General features: G+C 34.6%; 1 protein-coding gene across 1 annotated transcript in view; it reads left to right on the top strand.

The window, feature by feature from the left end:
* LOC149070505 (DDB1- and CUL4-associated factor 11) overlaps positions 1–16874 on the top strand; it is a 32923-nt gene extending 16049 nt beyond the window's left edge. Inside the window, exons 7-17 of the mRNA XM_089248916.1 lie at positions 1502–1604; positions 2732–2775; positions 5239–5362; positions 6089–6146; positions 6823–6915; positions 7711–7803; positions 8119–8208; positions 10140–10203; positions 14372–14527; positions 14936–15042; positions 16277–16874. Coding sequence (XP_089105042.1) covers positions 1502–1604; positions 2732–2775; positions 5239–5362; positions 6089–6146; positions 6823–6915; positions 7711–7803; positions 8119–8208; positions 10140–10203; positions 14372–14527; positions 14936–15042; positions 16277–16495 — 1151 coding nt within the window. The 3' untranslated portion in view covers positions 16496–16874. The remainder of the gene's footprint in view (positions 1–1501; positions 1605–2731; positions 2776–5238; positions 5363–6088; positions 6147–6822; positions 6916–7710; positions 7804–8118; positions 8209–10139; positions 10204–14371; positions 14528–14935; positions 15043–16276) is intronic.
* Positions 16875–21678: the final 4804 nt, after the last annotated feature.

Below are 21678 nucleotides of genomic sequence, written 5' to 3'. Positions count from 1 at the left end.
AGATCTAGAAGATCCCGAATGAGACCAGTTAACATGACGAAAGAAAAATACAAGGACTTGCTTTGACAAAATCACTCTGCTAATAAAATAAAACATAGAACTGAATTGAATATTTTGAGAGAAATTGTTTGCAGACAAATCCACAAATTCTGCTACATGCAAATTGAGCAAAATGATTTTTATACCCTTCACAAAACATCACCATAAGCAAATACAATTGAACAACTTTACTGCACATCAACTCTGGTCATGTATCACCATATCATAATTTCCAACCAGTGGAGTTGGGTGGGAAATGAAGGCTTTATCTATCAGTAGTTGCCTCAAGACTCGATAGGTAAAGAACTTATTTCCAATGGTCTTGATGGAATCGAGACCATATGTCATATTTATTTGAATGGCTGCATATACTTTTCCAATGATGAAAAGAAGTTTAATTTATAGATGACCCAGACAATTATTCTTATTATTGGTATGATCTAAGAAAGATCCATGAACTTTATTCAGCATACAGCAAGGTGGAAGTTCTGTGATGGTAGGGGGAGCATTTGTTTATAATGGACAAACTTCATTGGCATTTTTAAATGACAGTCAGAATTCACAAGTGTACCAAGAAACACTTGAAAGCCATTTATTACCATTTTGAATAAATATTTTGTTTTTCAAGTTGGAATTTTCAGCTGGATCATTCTTTCATTCACACCTCAAAGTCAACAAAACAAAGTGGTTCAGAGCTAAAATGTCTCGGCTCTGGATTGCCCAACCTTCAGTCCAAACCTCAACCTAATAGAAAACCTATGTGGTACCCTTATATGTTTCTTGCATAGCAGAAGAAAACAATATTTTTCTCCAGTTGGCACACTATATTGTTAGTATATCGGACTGGTACCAGTATGACATTACCAACATCATACTTTCAAATATGCTAATGATATTATGTGCCACTGGGGGGGGGGGGGGGGGATTGGGTTTCCGTACTGAATAATGCAATTGAGAAAACATGGTTTTATTTGTTAGAATTACTATTAAACCTTGAAATTTCGATTAAAATACACATATTTGATGTATAAAAAGCAATGGTGATCACATAAGTTTAAAAAATTTCATGATTTCTAAAAAAAAATTTTGCCTACACTTTTGTGGCATGCATTTCCAATTGTTTCTCTATAATGTAGTAAATATTTCAGATTTCTGTTTTGTGTTTATTATGTATTCATTTGTCATGTGAATCCTGTAAAAAATGTGTAAAGCCTCACAATTTACATTAAACAACTTAAAACTCAAAATTAGTGTTGTGCCTGAACTTTTGTGGTGCACTGTAATCTAGTGCTACTGATAGCATAAAAATTTGCTTTGTGTCTGTCTTTTTTCATTTCATATTCAGAAGTGAAGTAGTGCAACCTGCTGAAGTAAATAAAATCTTAGTGAAAACTGTGTGGCTCATTCATATCAGTATATTTTATTTGTTTAGTTTTGATGGCAACAATTTTTGCCATTTCAGATTATTTTATACGATTGTATGATTCTCATTCGAGTCAGTTCAAACTCATAAAAATGGTTGAAGCCCGTGATGTTGGTTGGAGTGTACTGGACACAGCAGTAAGGTAATTAGGGATTATTCCTGCATCGTTATTTCCTGTAAAATGTAAGATTGAATGGAATTCTACTATAGTGGAAGTATAATCTTATATTACAGTAACATCACACAATGATAACATTATTACATCAATCTTTTTTTAACACTTAGTCTACTGCAGTACTTTATTTTGCATCAGAATGTAATACCAGATTTTGAATAAAAAAATTGTAAAAACTGCTATCAGAGATTTTAATGGTATTTAAAAAATTATGTGGGATATTTTTGATTGGGGAAGTGTAATTAAGATGTGTGGTTAACAAGTGGAGTGTGTGAAAATCAGGGCTGGACAAGTGCCAAGTCGTCATGGTGACTAAAGAATTGGCTTTGTTCTTTGTGTAGTTACTAAATTGCAAACTGAGAGCAGCACAAAATGTTTGGAATTTATAGCAGCGTATCTGCCAATGTGAAAGATGGTCACTATGCCCTGGAAAAAGTCAAGAGAAGCATTATTCTGGACCTTTTTCTTAGGGTAAATTTTTTTGGCGCCCAGATTTTTTTCACGATTCATCCAGCCCTGGTGAAAATGTATGTTGAACATAAATAAGCTCATGACTTCTACAAAATTCCTTGAAAAAAACTGTTAAATGATGGCTCAAATGGCTTCTATCTGCAATCTTATAAATCTTGTTTTGATACATACTATTTGAAATTTAATTTTGAATGAAATTAAAATTTTTTAACCCATTATGTGTTTGAATTGTGATGTGTTTCACCACCCTTTCAAACTTACTATAAGAAAATACATCCTATATTAAATGATATGGAACCATTATTAAATGCAACCAGTAAATTATTAATACTTTTTGGTTTTTCCCCCTTTATACCATAAACATCACAATGATTATATTCATGTTAATTTTGCTAATGGAAAGCTCAATGACAGACCTGTTTCTGTAAAAAACTGAACGGTTGAAATATTTTTATCCACTGGCATAACTCAATACTTATTACCACTGTATCTATAGTTTGCCTGTCATCAGCAAATGTTTGAATATTTTCTGAATGAATTGTGAGTATGAAAAATGTGAAAACAAAAAGCTTATAATACCTTCTTCTTTCCAATGAGAAATAAATTTGCTCATTTCTTTACAGCCCCGATGGATGTTATTTTGTATATTGTAGCTGGTCTGATACAGGTATGATCTTCTGAACATTTCTTTGCAATGGTTATGTATTTAAATAAAATGGTGCCTTGCAATTAGACACTAATCAGTTGCAAAACTAATGTTGAATTGCAAAACTGTCAAATTACAGGTTTATATTTTCTATATGCCTGAAAAAAATTGATCAATTGGTTGTCAGACACCAATTTTTCTTTATTATTAGCAGGGAAAGGGAGGGGAATAAACTATTACATTGACTTTTGTTGATGCATTTTATTATTTACTACTTTCTATAGCACCAATTTGCACGCTGCACTGTTGAATACACAAGGCCTTCAATTTATTGAGCTTTAGATATTAAAAGGACTCATCATGTTCTACCGGAACTGATTAAATATTAAATCTTCCAAATTAACTATTTAAATCGTGTCACAAATTTTTCTACAGTATTTATTTCTGCTCTAGCAGTTTGTGAAAGAACACTGTGAATGCCTATCTTCCTTAGAATCAGTGAAACCGGCCTGGACTTACTCTGCATCTTTAATACAATCTTAGTTAAATCTAGTGAAACATGTTTTCTTCTGCAATTTTTTAAAATTTCTTTAGTCTTGCCACAGATAATTGCCTGAGTTATTAGATTTCTGTTGATCAATCTTTCTATAATCCAGATAATAAATATTCCACCTCTACAATAATTGCAAATTGATTCCTGCAACAAATCTTGATGCCACAGTTGGCCTGACAAAACCATATTATTATTCTTTTTTTTTCAGCTACATGGCATCTGCAATTTTTTGGTTTTCTAATCTAATTCCAATCTTCTCAAAGTGGATTTCTTTCCTGTAGTACTCCTTTGTTCACTTCTTTCTGACCCATTTTTAAATTTTGCTAAAAAATTAATCATTTTGGAAGCATTCATTTTTAATTTTTCATAAATTCAGAATTGAAAATCAGCATAAACAATAGAAACAAAGCTTGCACCCCATCAACAAACAGAAGAATTTTTTCTCAGGTTTTAGAAATATTTTTTTTTACAAAAATATTTTGTTTAAGATAAGATGGTGTATAAAAATGAAGATTTTATGAACAATCAAAAAACAACAACCTTTTGTGTTCCTTTAGATTTCATGATCAATGAATGGAATGTGCATATGCAGATTATAGAATAATATTTGTTCTCAGATATTCACGTGGTGGTTATATGCCCCTGTGGGTTATATGCAGGAAATTATGATGAATTTTTCGCAAAAATATATAGTACCCTCAAACATGGGGCTAATTTCATTTGTAAACACATTTATTGTTTTTCACCCTTACTAAATACAAGCATCCCTCTTTTTATGCTCTTAATTGGTTCCACAAAATAGTTGCGCAAAACGAAATCATGTAAAGTGAGTTGAATTTAACATGGGAAAGATAGGGATGGGGTTGGTTTTCTTCAGAAGTATTAAAAAAATTGAACTGAACAGCAAAGGAACTTTTTAACTTTTTTAATGATTTAATGAATTAGTTATTCACTTATGAATAACTGATGCAAAGCACTTTACTTCCGTTACCTCAAAAGAGGCAAGGTTGTGTCGGAAAAAGTTAGCAAAGATTGATAGTAGTGGTCCCCTTGCCCCGTGCTCGCAATTATCGAATCACTCGCGTCGTTTTCCCTATGAAGACAGCTATCAAGTCTATGTGACGTACAAGCCATTTGATTAAAGAATGGATAGCTGAACCCATCGAAAAACAAGAAAGGTTGTGTCGCCAACATCTGAGCGAGATCTCCAGTTATGATGCTCTTGAGTTGCTGAAACATCTAAGGCCTAAAAACATACTCCACACGAAATATGTGAATGAATTTTGAAAAATGTGTGTGCACTTGTGCGCTTTAATAAATTAATATTTCTCTCTCTCTCTCTTCACTACTTCTACTTCATTCTAATGATCGTGGATGTTTTCTTTCCTGAAGAGCATGATATGATAGGCTGATAACTCTTTTTAATGAAATAGCCAGGATTTAGCTGACAAGCAGCATTTTTTGTCTCCTTACAAAAACTTTAGTAGCAAAGCCAGAGAATTCTGCATGTTTCTCGCCAATATGAAAATTCTAGTTTCACTGGAACAGTTTTTTGATAAATTTCTCATAGCATTGTCAATGTGTTACCAAACGTTGTTCACCAGTGAGATCTGGTGAGTTGTATCTGAGAATTTCTTTCATTATTTGGCTCAGCCACATCATCCAATGTATTTCGTTGTCAAAGCATTTAACTATGTTATATATGTCTTCAATTGACAAGTCCATTCCCAGGATTAAAGTTAAAATTCAAGTCAGATTTTGCTGATTGGAATTCCTAAAATAAAAATTGTATTGTAGCAAAATTGTGTAAAGCGGGTGGGGGGGGGGGGATGCCTGTATGCAATTTAATTTATAACATGGTGAATTATTCTCTTTGTAATCTAGTATACACATCAAATTTCCTGATTTATTTTCTCCTGCTTATTAAACAGTTCATATATGCAATGTCTTTGGTGATCAAGAGATCCATGATGCATTGGCTTTCTGTCCCAATGAGAGACGATTCTGTGTGTTTGCTTTACGTTTTTCTCAAGATGGACGAGAAATTCTGGGAGGGTGAGTATCAAATAGTGTGCATTTCTTTTTATACTGAGTTATGAGAGCTACTGAAGTAGGAAGGGATATTTCTATTGTGAACTTTTAGGAGAGAATTTCTGAGTATTCAAATTTTTTTACAGATGTACCGCATTATTTTAGAGGAAATAAGCATAATTTAGTAAAATAACTATATATATATATATAACTGATACCTTCTATAGTAGTAATCTCCTATGTAACAATATTACTCTCCAGTCCCGATACACTTTTCATAGTGTTGACGCATTCCATTTATGACAATATGTTCCTCTATTCCCTTGAGTATCATTATATAAAAGTGTTTCATTATATCTGTCAATAAAATTTAACTACTTTAATATTTAATAGAATTTAGTGTACTACTTTGTTATTAATGGAGTGGATATAATAGTCATTATTGGAAATATCCGAGTATCCTCACAAATTTTAAAGATGAAAAATTGATTTTTCATCATGAAAATGTTTTTTTGCTTTCTGAAGCCATTTTACTACTTCAATTTTAAGAAACACAGTATTATATATTACTTTCTTTTGCCATGACATAAGTCCAGACACTAATTCTTTCATTTATGATTGATTTTAATTTTTTACTTCATATGAAATACAATAGGGGTAAAAAAATTGAAATAGTGTGGAATTATTCATTCTAGATGTGCATATGTGAATGAAATGTAAATTCTGATTTTTCTTTTCTGTCTGAAATAGTGCCAATGATGAGTGCCTTTATGTGTATGATAGATATGCTCGGCAAAGGACGTTAAAGGTCTCAGTTATTTATTACATATATAGTGAATGTGTTCTCAAGTTTTTTAATGAAGTTCATTTATGGAAAAATGCGAAGGAAAATATGGATGGTTTTTGAGCTTGTGTGCACTGTAGAAACCACCTAATGTTTCTTTTGATACACTAATTTATTCTTTAACTCTTTAAGCGGTTTTTTTTAAATTTTCCTAATCCATATTATAACTGCCACATTGGAAATAAAAGCGTGTTAAGAACCTAAGATATTTTGAGGTGACTCGAGTAAAGCAGATAAAGTTTGAGGAGATATCTCTGGATTGCCGCTGTAAGCATTAACAAGACCAGATATACAGTATAGTGCTAAGATCACGATTCGCCTTGCTTCATTCTAGAAATCAAGACATCTCTAGTGTGAAAAATTCTCTTCTATCCCCAGAACCAAAATTGAACTTCCCTATACATTATAAGACTCTGAACTTTCATTCTTCTAACGGATTTGATGCAGAAAACTAATAATTAAAATTTATTTTTGATGTTTATTGATGAACGTTTTGAAGATAATTATGTAGAAAAAGACTAGCACATAAATTTAAAAAAAGCTGTTGTAAATTGCACTTCTTTAAGTAAAAGGATCAAACTTTGTTTATATTGTTCTACAGTGATTTAATTGTTAACCCCCATAATCATACCCATTTTAGATCCATGCTCATGCGGACGATGTTAATACAGTTGCATTCGCTGACAGCAGCTCTCATATCCTGTTCAGTGGTGGAGATGATGGCTTGTGCAAGGTGTGAAAATTTTGTGATATTATTTTTTTCATACTTTTTCTTAGCCATATTAATAATATAAATATGAGTGATTTACAGCTGATTTCTTGGGCAAAAAGGAGAAACTACTGCAATCTGGAAGCGTGTCAAAATACAATGAAACATCTTGATTAGCCAAAGTAATAGTGGAGGAAGAAGACCATGGGCCAGGGCCGTAACTATGAGTTTTGTGGGGAGGGGGGAAAATATAATTTAGCTGCTCCTCACCACTGTAAAATTTAATGATATTATACTGATATTTTTGTTCCCTTCTAAAATTCGCAGCTCGCTGAAGTTTGCCACCCGGGATAGTTGGCCCCATTAGTTCCAGTCCTTCCATATATATATATATATATACACACACACTGATGGATACATACTTTATAGCAGGAGTTCTCAAACTGTGCACGACTAACCTTTGTCAGGAGCACCATGAAATGGCAGCCAGACAAAGATTTTTTGAAGAGATTCCTTTTTAAACTGCTCTGGGGTGAGCCATAGATAAAAGTTAATTAGGATAAGGGATGCTGCTGGTGGAAAAAGTTTGAGAACCCCTGCTTTGGAGTATTGTCACGTTCTCTCAATTCACTCATCAACCTATTGCTGGATTTTAATCATTACTCAGATAATTTAGTGTCATATTATTTCATTTCAACTTTTAATGCTATGTAATCTTATAGGTATTTGGGCCAAGCTATAAAAACTTTCTGTGAGAGAAATCATATTCTAAGTATCTTTTCTTTTTAGATCATTGATTTATCTTCTCTTTATTTCAAGGTCTGGGATAGAAGAACCCTGTGTGAAAGTGATCCAAAACCAGTCGGGGTACTTATTGGTCATGAGGATGGTATTACTTTTGTGGATTCAAAGGTTTGCATCTTGCATCTGCATTCTACAAATAAGTTTTCAGAAATTTTTACTCAGTAAAGTAAACATAGGCTATATTTTGAAACATGTTTCTGTTCACTAAAAGAAGGACTCTAAAAGGAGTTCTCTCATTGAAGCCTTTTTAGAGTAAGCCTTTATTATAATTATTATTATTACTTAAAAGAGAGAAATATGGCAGCATCTGTGAGGTGACTTAAGAGGGGGTTTCACTGTACTAATATTATATAAGAATGAAATGTGTGTCCCATTTTTATGGCAAACATACATTTTCATAAATTTCAGTGTCTTATTGTCTAGGGTGATGGTCGGCATCTCATCACAAATAGCAAAGATCAGTCCATAAAGTTATGGGACATGCGGAAGTTTTCTCCTAACTCTAGTCTAGAGGTAAGTTAATTAGTTTTATTTTTGTTAGTATGTGATGTGAATTTTTAATATATTCTTGATTTGGTGCCTGTAGAAATATTAATTTCTACAATTAAAATGACTTTGTTCTCTTAATTTCTCTCTCTCTCTGATAAAGATTGCTGTGAAAAAAATAAATAAAATAAATTATACACATATAGCTGTGTAATAATAAGTGTAGTTGTAGAAATTTCGATGAAAAATAGTTTTTTTTTTGGATAATGTGTGTGTGTGGCATGTTGTGTGTTTGTGTATTTATCTCTGCTGTGAAAATTCATTCATTGGGGTTTTTTGCGTATTTTTATGCAAAGTTTTGTTAACTTGTGTGTGTGGTGTTGCTTAATCTATTTCTGCTATAAATTACATCCTAAGGAAAACAAGTATGTTGTTGAATACAGTCAACCCTCGTTATAACAATCCCAATCATTTCATGGGAAACAGATTGTACGTTGGGAGGTTGTTTTATCCAAAGTTTGCAAAAAAAGAAGAGCTTAAGAGAATTTCATATTTGGGTAGAATATAAAACTTTTTTATTCATTTATTATGCATTGCCAAATGAAAATGGTTAGAAAGTAATAATGATCATAATAATTAATTGCTATTACATATGTATGATTTTAGGTCCGAGATTATTGCTTTGTGCTTATTTGAGACAGTTACATTGAGTGAATGTAAACAAGAAATTGATGATTTCCAATGTGAAAACATAAGTCCACTTGTGTGTGTGTGTGTATTCCCCCCTTATCAGAAGAGAAGTGATTCAATATGAATGCCTATTGGATGATGTGTAATTATATCCTAGTTAGAGCCTTTCATATCCTTTCTTCTAAATCTGGATTCAGAGAAACTCTTTTATCTCAAGAAATGGAGTCATGCCTCGGTCATAGACCTTTCATCATGTATTTTGCCATTACAAACCAATACAGAATTGTCTAATATTAGGTGAACAGATGGTGTATTGCAGTGTTTCTCAACTACCAGGCCGTAAGTGGTTCACCGCTTTATTTTTGCCCAATTATTTCCCATTAGTTGTGTGAATGACCAGGCCTCCCAACTCACAAAAAAAATCAACAGAGCCTTCGGCTTCGAAAGGTTGGTGCATTGGGATTGAATTATCTTTATAGGTTGTCATAATGGAGGAAAAATAACAGGATGGATAAGAAAACCGGAGCTTATATTGTACCATTAGTTTTATTGGAACCTTTTCAATAACGCATTGCCATTATAACAAGCATTGACTGTAGGTATATTTTAGCTCTTTTGATGATCATGAATTTTTTTTAAAGAAAGTAATATTTTAGTTTACAAAATGGTTCCAAAATTTCAATTTTCTTTTTTGGCAGTACAATGTTTTGAAAATAATTTTTATTATTCCATTTTAATATGAATTCCACCTTCTATGTATATAGAAGATTGATGAGGTAAACTTTTGGTGTACTCTTGGAAAAATTAGTTTAAAAATATTAATTGTTCTTCAACTTTTAACGATACCATACTTTGAGGAAAAAAGACTAATGCAGAGGTGAACTCGGAAAGTCTTTCCGAAAGAAAAGTGATCACCAAAAATCAAACCATGATCCTCTTGCAATTTATTCAAGTGCACTATCCAATATGTGCTTGCCCAGATCACAAGAGGACCATAGTTCCATTTCCAGTGAAGAAAGCTGGGTTTTCCCAAGTTCATTTTGCCTTTAATATCCAGAAAACCTCTTTTTTTCAATGTATTTTGGTGTAAGAAAAACCATGTCTATTAATATCAAATTTATTCAAATCTAGTACATACCTTATTTCTTAGCTACAAAAATACATAAATTTTTTGTTAATATTGCCACTGATTCCGTGTTTCTGTATGAACATTTTTGATTTTGTTGGTTCATGAAATTCATAATTTTTTTGGACATTTGCCTTTCTAGGCATCATGGCAGGCAGTACAATCACATAACTGGGACTATAGGTGGCAAAGAGTTCCTTCTAGATGTGAGTACTTTATTGAAAATGTCTTTTTTTTTTGTTTCTCATTCTGTAATTCATATTTCATTCTTCATTACTTTGAATTTGCTACTTGCATAAAAAAAAAGTGTTTTTTTCTAATTTTCACTATTTGATGATCATAGGTGGAGATAGGCTTTGAAGTGGGGGGGGGGGGGTACAATGATGATGTCAATTCATCTGTTAATTATCAATTAATGTATATAGACCTATACATTAGATGAGACTACTGGGTGATTCTGTGGGTGGGAACAAATCAGGTAGGAGCGAATATTAGTGAATCTCTGTCAGAATACCGGGATTTACTATTATCCGCTAGGGAGGGGGGTTCAGATGTGGCAGTGATTCCAGTGCTGCCAAGGGGTAGTAGGGGATATAGGAGTAGGATCCACCAATTCAATATAGGCCTGAAGGACATTTGCTCCTCACTTGGGGTCACGTTCTTGGAGCTTCCCGCATTTACCGATAGGTGGCTTCGTTCGGATGGGATCCATCTAAATAAGAGAGGGGTCTGGGAGGTTTACGATAGTCTTAGGTCAGGTTTTTTACTCCCAGACCACGTAGTCGGGAATGCGGGTTAGTTAATGATAATCACAACAGTACTGACGGGGAATTACCCACCTCTGACTTGGATGGCTTCTCGATTGACAACAAACCACCGGGCAAATTAAAATGTGTGTTAATAAATGCCAGGAGCTTGGGTAACAAGAAAGATTTTTTAGAAGCTATGATAGTTGTGGAGGACTTGGATCTTATAGCCATTACAGAATCTTGGGCAAACGATGGGGATGAATCTTTCTTACACATCTCCGGATACGATACTTTTTTGAGAAATAGATCTGATAGGAAAGGGGGTGGAGTGTTGATATACGTGAAATCATGTTTGAAGGCTAGAGAGTGTAACGTGCAGAGAAGTGATATTGAAACCATATGGGTTGAACTTGAGAACAAAAGACGTCATAAGCTTATTGTTGGGGTTTGTTACAATCCACCGAATAGGGATCAAAACTATATCGCCAAAATGCATGATGAAATTTCCTACATGTGTAAGCGAAAGAGGGTTCTCATACTAGGGGATTTCAATTACCCGGGTATTGATTGGGAGAACCTTTCATCTGGAAATCAGTATGAAAGAGACTTTCTTAAGTTGGTGCTAGAAAATTTTTTGTATCAGCATGTATCAGAAGCCACTAGGGGTACTGCTATTTTGGATTTAGTTCTTACTAGTTCTGAGGATCTAGTTGAACATGTTTCGGTGGGGGAAGAGTTTTCTTCCAGTGATCATCGTATCGTCAGATTTCTCTGTAACTTTTCCTCGGGTAAGGTTGATAACAAAAGACTGGTTCCTTGTTTTCGGAGAACTAACTTTGATGTTTTGCGAAGAAGGTTAGCGGAAGTTTTCAAAGACCGGTTGGAATCAGTAGGGGTGGTAAGTCAATGGGAAGAATTTAGTACGAAGCTGTCCTCTGTTTTGCACGACGTCATACCCTTTGTTCGAAAAAAGCGTGTTTGTACATCACACCCTCTATGGTTCACGGATAGCGTGCGGAACCTTTATCTTGAAAAGAAAAGAGCATTCAGAGAGTATAAAAGTGGACGAGGTGACCTATCATTGTTTACTGATAAAAGAAGACTGTTGAAGAAAGCGATAAGGGATAGTAAAAAGCAAGTTGAATCTAGGTTGGCAGATAACATTGGCTCTGACCCAAAATCATTTTTTCGATACGTCAATAATGGATGTAAGGGGACAGTTGGCCCCCTCTCGATAGGAGGCTCAAAAGTAGAGAGCAATGTAGGCATGTGTAGTGCTTTCAATGACTTTTTCGCGTCGGTTTTTAATGGAGATAATGATATTCGATATACGGGTGTTGCATGGGGTAATAAAACCCTCAACGATATTCAAGTAGAAGACGTGGAGGTCCTAAATCTTCTAAGAAATGTATGTGCAAGCAAAGCACCAGGACCAGATGATATCTATCCCAGGGTTCTCAGGGAAGGTGCTAATGAATTGTTGGGGCCAGTCGCACAGATATACAGGAGTAGTGTTGCTGAGGGTATCGTCCCGAGAGATTGGAAACTGGCTAACGTTGTTCCGATATTTAAGAAGGGTAGTAGAGAAGTGGTGTCTAATTATCGTCCAGTGAGTTTGACGAGCTCCCTCTCGAAAATTTTGGAAATTATCATCAAAAGGCAGTTTGTGAAGTGGATAGACGAGAATAATGTATTGTCGGATAATCAGCATGGGTTCAGGAAGGGGAAGTCATGTGTAACTAACCTCCTTTGCTTCTATGATTACGTGACTAAGGCTTTGGGTAAGAGCAAAAATGTCGACGTTGTTTACCTTGATTTCCAGAAGGCATTCGATCGGGTCCAACATGGCAAACTCTTGAAGCGTTTACACGAGATTGGAATAGGGGGCAACTTGCTGAATTGGATAGAATCGTGGTTAAGAGATAGGTCGCAACGAGTTATGGTGAACGGGGAATTCTCTGGTTGGACAGACGTCACAAGTGGAGTTCCTCAGGGAAGTGTCCTTGGCCCCATACTTTTTTCACTTTTTATCGATAAACTCGATCAGGGTATCGATGGAATTACTAGCAAATTCGCAGATGATGTGAAGCTAATGGGGGTAATCGGGAATGAAAGCGATAGGGAGTTGCTCCAGACCAACTTAAACAAGATTGCAGCATGGGCAAATGAATGGAGCATGACGTTTAGCGTAGATAAGTGCATGGTCGCTCATTTTGGTTCGAACAACCCACGGTTCTCTTACGAGTTGAATGGTGTCACTATCCCGGATGCAACTAGAGTCACCGATTTGGGAATTCTCATTGACGAGCGACTTAAGTTTTCTGAACATTGTTCAGCGGTTGTCAAAAAATCGAATAGAATGCTTGGTCTCATTTTCAAAAAGGTCTCTTCGCGTTCTCCTAAAGTCATTCTTCCGCTTTTTCGAGGCTTAGTTCGTCCTGGACTGGAGTATGCTGTAAGGTTTTGGAGACCATACCTACAGAGGGACATAGACTTGGTTGAAGGGGTGCAGAGAAGAGCTACGCGTGTCCTTATTGGCACACAGGGCTCGAGTTATGAAGAAAGACTTCATTTTTTGAATATGTTTACATTGGATGAACGCAGGTGTCGAGGAGATATGATCGAAGTGTTCAAAATTTTCAATGGGATGGATAGGATGGACCATGAACTTTTAGTACACCGCCAATCGACTGCTTTTACAAGGGGACACCAGTATCGATTGGTGAGGGACAATGCAAGGTTATGGTGTCGCAGGGAATTTTTCTCCAATAGGGTTGTTAATAAATGGAATAGCTTACCCCCGGAGGTAGTAAATTGTAACACAATTGACACGTTTAAAAAGAAATACGATAAACATGTTGGGGTAAATCGAGAAGCTATCCATTCTTAGAATAAGACAACCATAAGTATTCTTTATGGGCATTGTATAATATTTTATCATGTGTATATATTGTTTGTAATTTGTGTTAATTGCATTTTTAATTGGGTTGCTGTATTTTTGAAACATATGACAACCATATTTTTATGGGCATCTTTTTATCAGCCACCTCGTTGGGCATTTTGCCTGTTGTGGCGTTGTATTTGTATTTGTATTTGTATTTGTACTCCACTTTTGATGCTGGGGTATAACATGGGCGGAGATACGCCCCATGGTGATGATGCTTTTTTTTGTCCTAATTACTTTGAATTTCATATCATTGCCATTCGTTCAAAATGCCATACGTAAAAATTCTTAATTTTTTTATGCTGCCAAAATCTTCTCCACATGTGTTTCCTTGTCATGATAATGTCATAATCACAAATTTAATTAACAGTAATTTTTACAGCTGTCTATTTGTCAGAAACACATGACATTTTTACAGAACACAGAACCCCATTTGAAGAAGCTTGCAGTGGCATAAATTTTTTTTTTTTTAAAGTTCTCACAAATGGAAAAAGGATATGTTATTACAATACCAGTTCTTATGGAATTTTTTTTCAAATTCATCTTTCAAACATTTCTTCGTGTATGCCTCAAGGGTATGATGTTTTTTTGCATTTAAAATCTGAGATGCATAGAAACAAATTATTGTTTTTGTTATGTTTACATCAAAAACATACTCATTTTAAATATTAATTATTTTAGTTAGCAGACCAAAGAAAAAATTAGATGGTGACACATCATTGATGACATATAGGGGCCACAGCGTTGTACAGACTCTCATAAGGTGCCATTTCTCTCCAGAAGCAACCACAGGTCAGCGATATATTTATACTGGTTGTGCCCAAGGCCGCATTGTTAGTAAGTATATACCATTATTCTGATCATTCATCCTATATGTTCAATGGGGGGCTTGTTAGATGAAGAAGTAGTGTTGGAAAAACTTTTTTCATCCTGAAGAATGTCAACATTATTTTTGCAGTGGAAGAAACAAAGTTTTTCATTTGTTTCTAATAATCGTAGAATTTGATAGTTTAAAATCAAAATGGAAAATGGTTATTAATCTAGTCCAAATGCTTCTTTTATCTTTTATTGTTTGCAATGCAAGATGAAATTTTACAGAATCATACTCTTAACTTGTAGAGGTTTTACTGGGCATCCTATTTATTCATGAATCATTCTAATACTTGAATTCCATTTATACCCAGGTAGTTTTTTTTTTCATGCTGCAGATTCTCTATATTCATGGGTTTTTTCCCCTCTTTTTAGTATATGATGTTTTAACGGGAAAAATAAAAACTATACTGAGTGGCCATAAAACTTGTGTACGAGATGTTGCCTGGCATCCTTATCGGAATGAAATTATGAGTAGCTCGGTAGGTCACTTTTATTTATTTCTTAGCTCTTTGTTTTTTAAAAAAATTAATTAATTTGCTAGAAAAATACAATCGATAAAATTATCATGAACCTCTTTTAATGAAATATGTTAAATAATGTAAGTTTGCTCATGTTGAAAATTAATTTAATTGGAAAATTTTTCTAAGTGACACTTCATGTGAAGCAATAGTAATGGTGTATTATAGCCAATTCTAGTAAATCTAACATTTTACTATTCACAAATTTCTATCATTTGCTTATCTAAATTATCATTTTTGTAATAACACCTTAATGATGAAAAGCAAGGCTGTCTTGTCATACCTACCGAAACATTGTTGATAAACAATGAAAAAGATGTAAAAATATCATTTTCATGACGAACATAAATGCCTAATTTGTCATTTTTGGGAAAAAGAATGTAATTTCTTTAGAACTGAATGAGTCTTCAAAATTTAGGTAAAACACAAAATTGAAAAAAAAAACCAAGAAATTTCTTTTGATATAAAAATAAAAGTATTAAGGGGGTAGACTTTTTGGGGTCAAATTGTCCATACTTGCTGGGGCCCCCTTAATGCATTCATCCACCTAGGTGTGGCCTGGAAATGAGGCACATTTAGAGCTCTCGCCTTAATGAGATTAAAAAAAAATGTCTAGTTCTATAACAGCATACAAGATTCTAAATCATTGGCAACAAGCAGTTACACTTTATTGGGGGATTCATCAACATAAAAATTTGGGGAGGAGTCTCTGTTGCAGAGCTTCTGTCTACCCCTGGCTGGACCCCTGGGCTGAAGATCTCTTAAGCCTGCCTTATATAGGGAAATGGGGAGCATGCTCTGTTGAATGGTGACAAACCACCATGAACTCTGAGCATTGAATGTATTGTGTGCATTGAAGAATTTCGATTTCTGTTCGATTCTTCCATAAAAGTGACCCCTTAAGCAGAGTGAGGATCAAGAGTTTAATAACATTAGAACCCCATAGGAGACAATCAGGACTTTAAAACAGTGACCCCTAAGTGAAGTGGCACATTATTCAGGTGACCTCTCACAAGATTTGCCTGTATATGCGGAAAATCACTATAATATTAAATTTTATTTTAATTGTGATAAAGTTAAAAACAACATTCATAATATCTGCATTGAATTTGTTTTGTGCATGTATGTATGTCTCTCTGGCATGTTTTGAAGATTATGAGTATTCTTAGATGTAATACTGAATTTATTATCATAGTGGGATGGTACTGTGGCTAAGTGGACTTTTTGTGGAAAATGTGAATTAGACTCGGACGAGGAGTCAGAGTGTTCCTCTGACGAATATCATCTACATCCGATGACATTACGCAGCAGTACTAGAAGAGAGCGGCATAGAAGTGCGAATAGATTTACCAGAACTACGAGAAGAGACCAGACCAATAGCCAAAGGCGAAATAACAACTCTGAAGGGACTTGAGTAAGAAAAAGAATCGTAGTAGCTGTAAATTTTTTGTAAATTATATTATTGAAAGCAATGGAATTGAAATTTGCATATATTTTGTTCCTGCGTCATAAAAGCTGTCATAGATATATATACATACTATTTTTGTTGTTTTCTTCCTCTTTTATATGCCATTTTCCCCCTTCATCTTTTTTTTAAAAAGTAATGGGTAATTGTTTGGACGGGAGCGAGCAATGTAATTTCCATCCAAAAGGTCTTAGTTGAGATTTAAACCCATTACTTCAGGGAAAATGTCTTCAGTAACGTTTCTTTTCATATCCACCATATGATGTATTTTCAATGGATGAATTGAAACTGTTTTAAATGCCAATAAATTGGATATTTATTGTTTAAATTTGTCTATTACTTTTGTGAGTTTTCCAGACTTTCTTGATGCTTGTTTTGTTGCTGCCACAGTAAGACTTGTCTCTGTGGACCTATACTTTAAAGATTCCTAAAGGCTGAATGGGAGCCAACCATATATCAGGATTCAAATCCAGTCCAGTTGAACTGACGGTTAATACCATGTTGGTACAGGTCACCTGTTTTATACAGGTCCACACTGCTTAATGTGATCACAGCGGGCCTTATGGTTTCTGATAACAATAACTGAATGATAACCATATCCAAAAAAATATAATTTGAAGTATATGACCATACATCCCATTTGGTTAACTGGGATGTATGGTAAATGGGTTTTGGTAAATCACAACAACTCTGTTTTTCTTTCCAGTGTAATTATTTGCAAAATATTTAATGGTTTCATTTAAAAAAATTATATAACAGGTCCCCCCCCCCCCACACTTAAGCTGAAATCCTGCATTTTTTTCAAAATTTAGCCATTGTAAGGCATTGTAATGAAACTGTCTAACGTGCATCATGAATTATTTTTTATAGTGTACAATCCGTTTAATTGATTCGTTGTGAAAGGCTCTCTGAAAAAAAAATTGAATCTGGTGAAGGTGATTAAGGACTAAAGGAAAGGGCTTTGTTTTTTGCCATGTACTTGCCTTCACTATGGGAAGGCCATTGCAAAAGCAACTCCAGATGTAGATGGATCACAGCAATTACTACGGTCTGATTACAGAGTACGGAAATGTTTGTCAAGGAGGATACAACACCTTCTAGCCTAATAGATAGTAGCCCTGTTAACGATAACTTACAGGGGAGAAAAAAAGTTTTGTTAAACCTTAAGCTTCAGAATGCGGAAAAAAAAGTTGACAGGGAAAAAAATTGATAACATAAATCAAAGTCCCAACAACTATAAACAAATTTTTCCTCCTGTTATGATATTAGTTTGTTCTGTTCTTTAGAAAAGTGATCATAGTATTGGAATAATAACATTACCCAAGATTTTACCCAAGTGCTGTGAATTGTATCTATGTTTATAAAGTCAAAGTGATAAAATTTTAGTTAGACCAATTGTTGGGGGGTTTTTAAATAATTGGTCAACAATTTTTCATACCCATTATTGATATAAGGTGAAAGACACATTATCCAGTACTACCTTGTTACCCCCCCCCCCACATTTATGTTCTCTTGTCATAAAAATATGTGCAGTAAAACCCCTCTTGAGGAGGGGTTCACTCCCTAAGATGAGGTCACTCCTCTTTTACGGCCAAATAATAATTTCCTGTGTATGCTTTTCATATCCCTTATTCACGGCCATTCCCTCTTTTAGAGAATTTTTACTTTATATATTTTTTCAATTAGATGTACTTTGAGTAAAGCTTGAAGCTTTTGTCACGTTCTTGAAATGGAAAGTTTTAGTGAAAATAGATAAATCAGAATAGGGACTGTGTATTAAACAGGACATTTCCATTTTTCAATGAAGCTCACTTGAATTTTTAGTTTCGACTGAAATTGTGCATGAGAGTAATTTTTATTGCTTATAAATTGCATTATAATAACTATGACTATAAAATATAGATATTAATGTCTTGTATTTCCCTTGCTCAACTCTTTCCATGAAATACATTTTAAAATCTTTACAAATTCACAGTAGTCCTTTTTTATTTCCTCTGTGTGGTCGTGCAAGCATTGTGTTTAACTCTCATTATGAGGATTCAGTTTTGAACTCCATTAGCAGAACAGTGGTGTTCGGCTGAAGTTGGTTCTCTGCAGTTCCAACTTTGATGTGCAAATGCGAGCCAGTCTCTCATTTGAAATAGCCTCTTCACAAGAGAGCAGGCAGATCTTCAACACACAATTCTTACATGAATGAAAATTCAAGCATTTACATTTTCATTCCAAAATTTAAAAAGAAACAGATGGCAGCACAGTATATCACAAAACAAACCTAATTCTGGTAATATAAATATCTTTGAACCATGCACATGCACACATACAACATGCTCTGGCATGCAACCAATTCATTTGAAATTCCCCAGAGGAATGTTTATGAGGCGCATGTAAACTGAAGAGCCAAAAAAACTGGTCCGGGCATGCGTATGCAAATAAAGAGATATGGAACCAAACAGAATACGGCGCTGCGGTCGGCAACGCCTATATAACACAACAAGTGTCTGGCATAGTTGTTAGATCGGTTACTGCTGCTACAATGGCAGGTTATCGAGATTTAAGAGAGTTTGAACGTGGTGTTATAGTCATCTGGGATGTCTTGCAACGTGTCTTTCAGAAGAGATCTCCACCCCCTCTTACTCCTACGGATTTATGGACAGCCCTGCAGGATTCATGGTGTCAATTACCTTCAGCACTACTTCAGACATTAGTCGAGTCCACCATGCCACGTCATGTTGCGCCACTTCTGCGGGCTCGCGGGGGCCCTACACGATATTAGGCAGGTGTACCAGTTTTTTGGCTCTTCAGTGTATACATAGAATTAGTAGTCCCTTATCTCCCACCCAAAAAATAATTTCAATTGTAATTGATGATTTTTTAAGTCTTTTTTTAGTAAGAATTGGTGATGCCCTCATTAAATCCATTACATTATGGTTATTAGATTATGGTCTCAAAATACGTTCTTAAACTTGGAACAAACTAAAAATGTAAGTCAGGGTACAACTGTATTATACACCAGTCTTTGTAAGTGGCATGGGCAGAGATACGGGGGGGGGGGGCATTGCCCCCCAGCATCAAAGGTGGAGTTGACTGATCTAATGGGCATATGTATATATGAATTGACATCATCATCATCGTGTCCCCCAGACTTCCAAGTCTATCTCCTATCTCCGCCTATGGTAAGTGGTAGCTCTAGAATTTGTGAAGCCTTTTTTTAATGATGAAAATTTCATTTTATTCTTATTGCACAATTTTTTTGAATTGTTATTTTCAACTACTCACTTGCTGTGACTTTTACTGACCATCTATGCTATATTTGTAAGAGTTTTGAAAAATAACTTGGCTTTTGGACATGAAGATGTTATAACACAAAGAAAGTTCAAACCATGACACCCACAAAGAGTGAAGAAAGAAGTTTTGTGGCTGGGGGAGGAAAGAATATTTTTCTTTTAATTTATTAAATGTGAGCCCCTGTAAAAAGTGGGACTCAGCGTGGTGTCTTGTTTGCCTCTATGTAGGATCACCACTGGTCCTTGAGCCTTTGAACACTTACATAGTGGAGTTTCACAACCAATGACATCAGAGCTACTTGTGCAGTGGGTACTTGAGCACCCATTTTGTAGTACTGTTCTGAGCACCTCTGGAATTAATTTGGAAATCAAAATCTCCTGAATAAAGATCAAGCACCCGCAGATATAAAATATTTCAGACATCTCTGTTTATAATTACACACTAATCTCTTGCTGACTAGTACTGAAATGCAAAATCACTAAATTGCTTTACTATATTTTCTCATTTAAGTTTATCTGGAAATTTCATGCATATGAACCAGAAGCTTTAATCAAATGGACTCTTAAATTATTTGAAGGCTTCTACTAATTCTGAAATTATTTCTTTCATTAACTCTGGAATTTTGTCTTCCACTGAATCTGGAATTTTTTGATTGATTTAAGATTTTCATTGATTCTGAATTTTTCCATTAATATACAATTTTCATTGATTCTGAATTTTTCCATTAATATACAATTTTCATTGATTCTGAATTTTTCCATTAATATACAATTTTCATCTATTCTGAATATTTTTTATAAAGTCTAAATTTTCATCTTCAGGAAATTCATCATCACATTGTCAGGCACTACTACTCTACTACATTACGATCAAAGCCTTTAGCTACTAAATCAGTATTGGCCAACATTTTTCTAACCTGTGCCAATATGAAGACTGTCTCACATAAGCTACTGTATTATGAGTAATAAAACTATGTAACAAGAACATAGGCACTAGAATCTGAGGGCTGAGGCTATTTCAGCCCTTTCAAAAAATTTTATGAAGGGGCTGAGGCCCTTTGAGCCTGCTCTATAAATTTTGCGAGGGAGCTGTGTGTGTGAGAGTCCCCCCCCCCCCCCCTCAATGTTTTCTTCATTTCAGCACCTCTGAATGAGCAGTGAAAACAAAAACAACAAAACAGCCATTTGTATAAACATCTGTATTTCAGCTTAAACAAGATATAAATATTTCAAAAACAGTGATTTTTGGTATATCTCTGTAGTTTTAATGTGTTGGCAGACAAAAAATAGATTGAAACAAGTTGTTCCATAAAAAATAGAAGACTTTTTTGTTAAGCATGGAATGATTGAAATATGTATTCGAATGAAAACATGTTCATGGAAGCACTGACAAGAGGAAATGATTACATATTAAAATATGCAATTTGATGTTTTAAATTCAATGTGTTTCATCTAAGGCTTTCAATCACAGTAAATCTGCATTAGAGTTCTAGCCTTGGAAGTGAACTCACCTTCAAAAGTGATCAATACACATGATCGAACTTCTCCCCTTTTAAATTTTTTTCTTATGAATCCTCTCAAGAAAAAAGCTCGTTTTAGGAATAACCTTACACACATAAACATTATCTTACAGAAATGCTGTAAATTATGTATGCATAGTTTCTGATGCCTTGTCATTTTCTTTTACATTCTTGTATGCGTTTGAGACAAGGATCTGGGCACCATTAGGTTTCAGATATGTCTGCTTCTGGGCAACACACACACACACACACCTTGAAAATTATGAGTTGATATGAATAATTAGTGAAGGAATAGAATATCGAGACACAAACTCATACAAAGGTAATA

This window comes from Pholcus phalangioides, unplaced genomic scaffold (genome assembly GCF_987345545.1).
Source record: "Pholcus phalangioides strain wild (caught in Gottingen) unplaced genomic scaffold, Ppha-v1.0 ptg000021l_1, whole genome shotgun sequence".
Classification (NCBI taxonomy): domain Eukaryota; kingdom Metazoa; phylum Arthropoda; class Arachnida; order Araneae; family Pholcidae; genus Pholcus; species Pholcus phalangioides.
The sequence above is the reverse complement of the archived record's forward strand: the minus strand, read 5'-3'. Positions and strand labels throughout refer to the sequence as shown.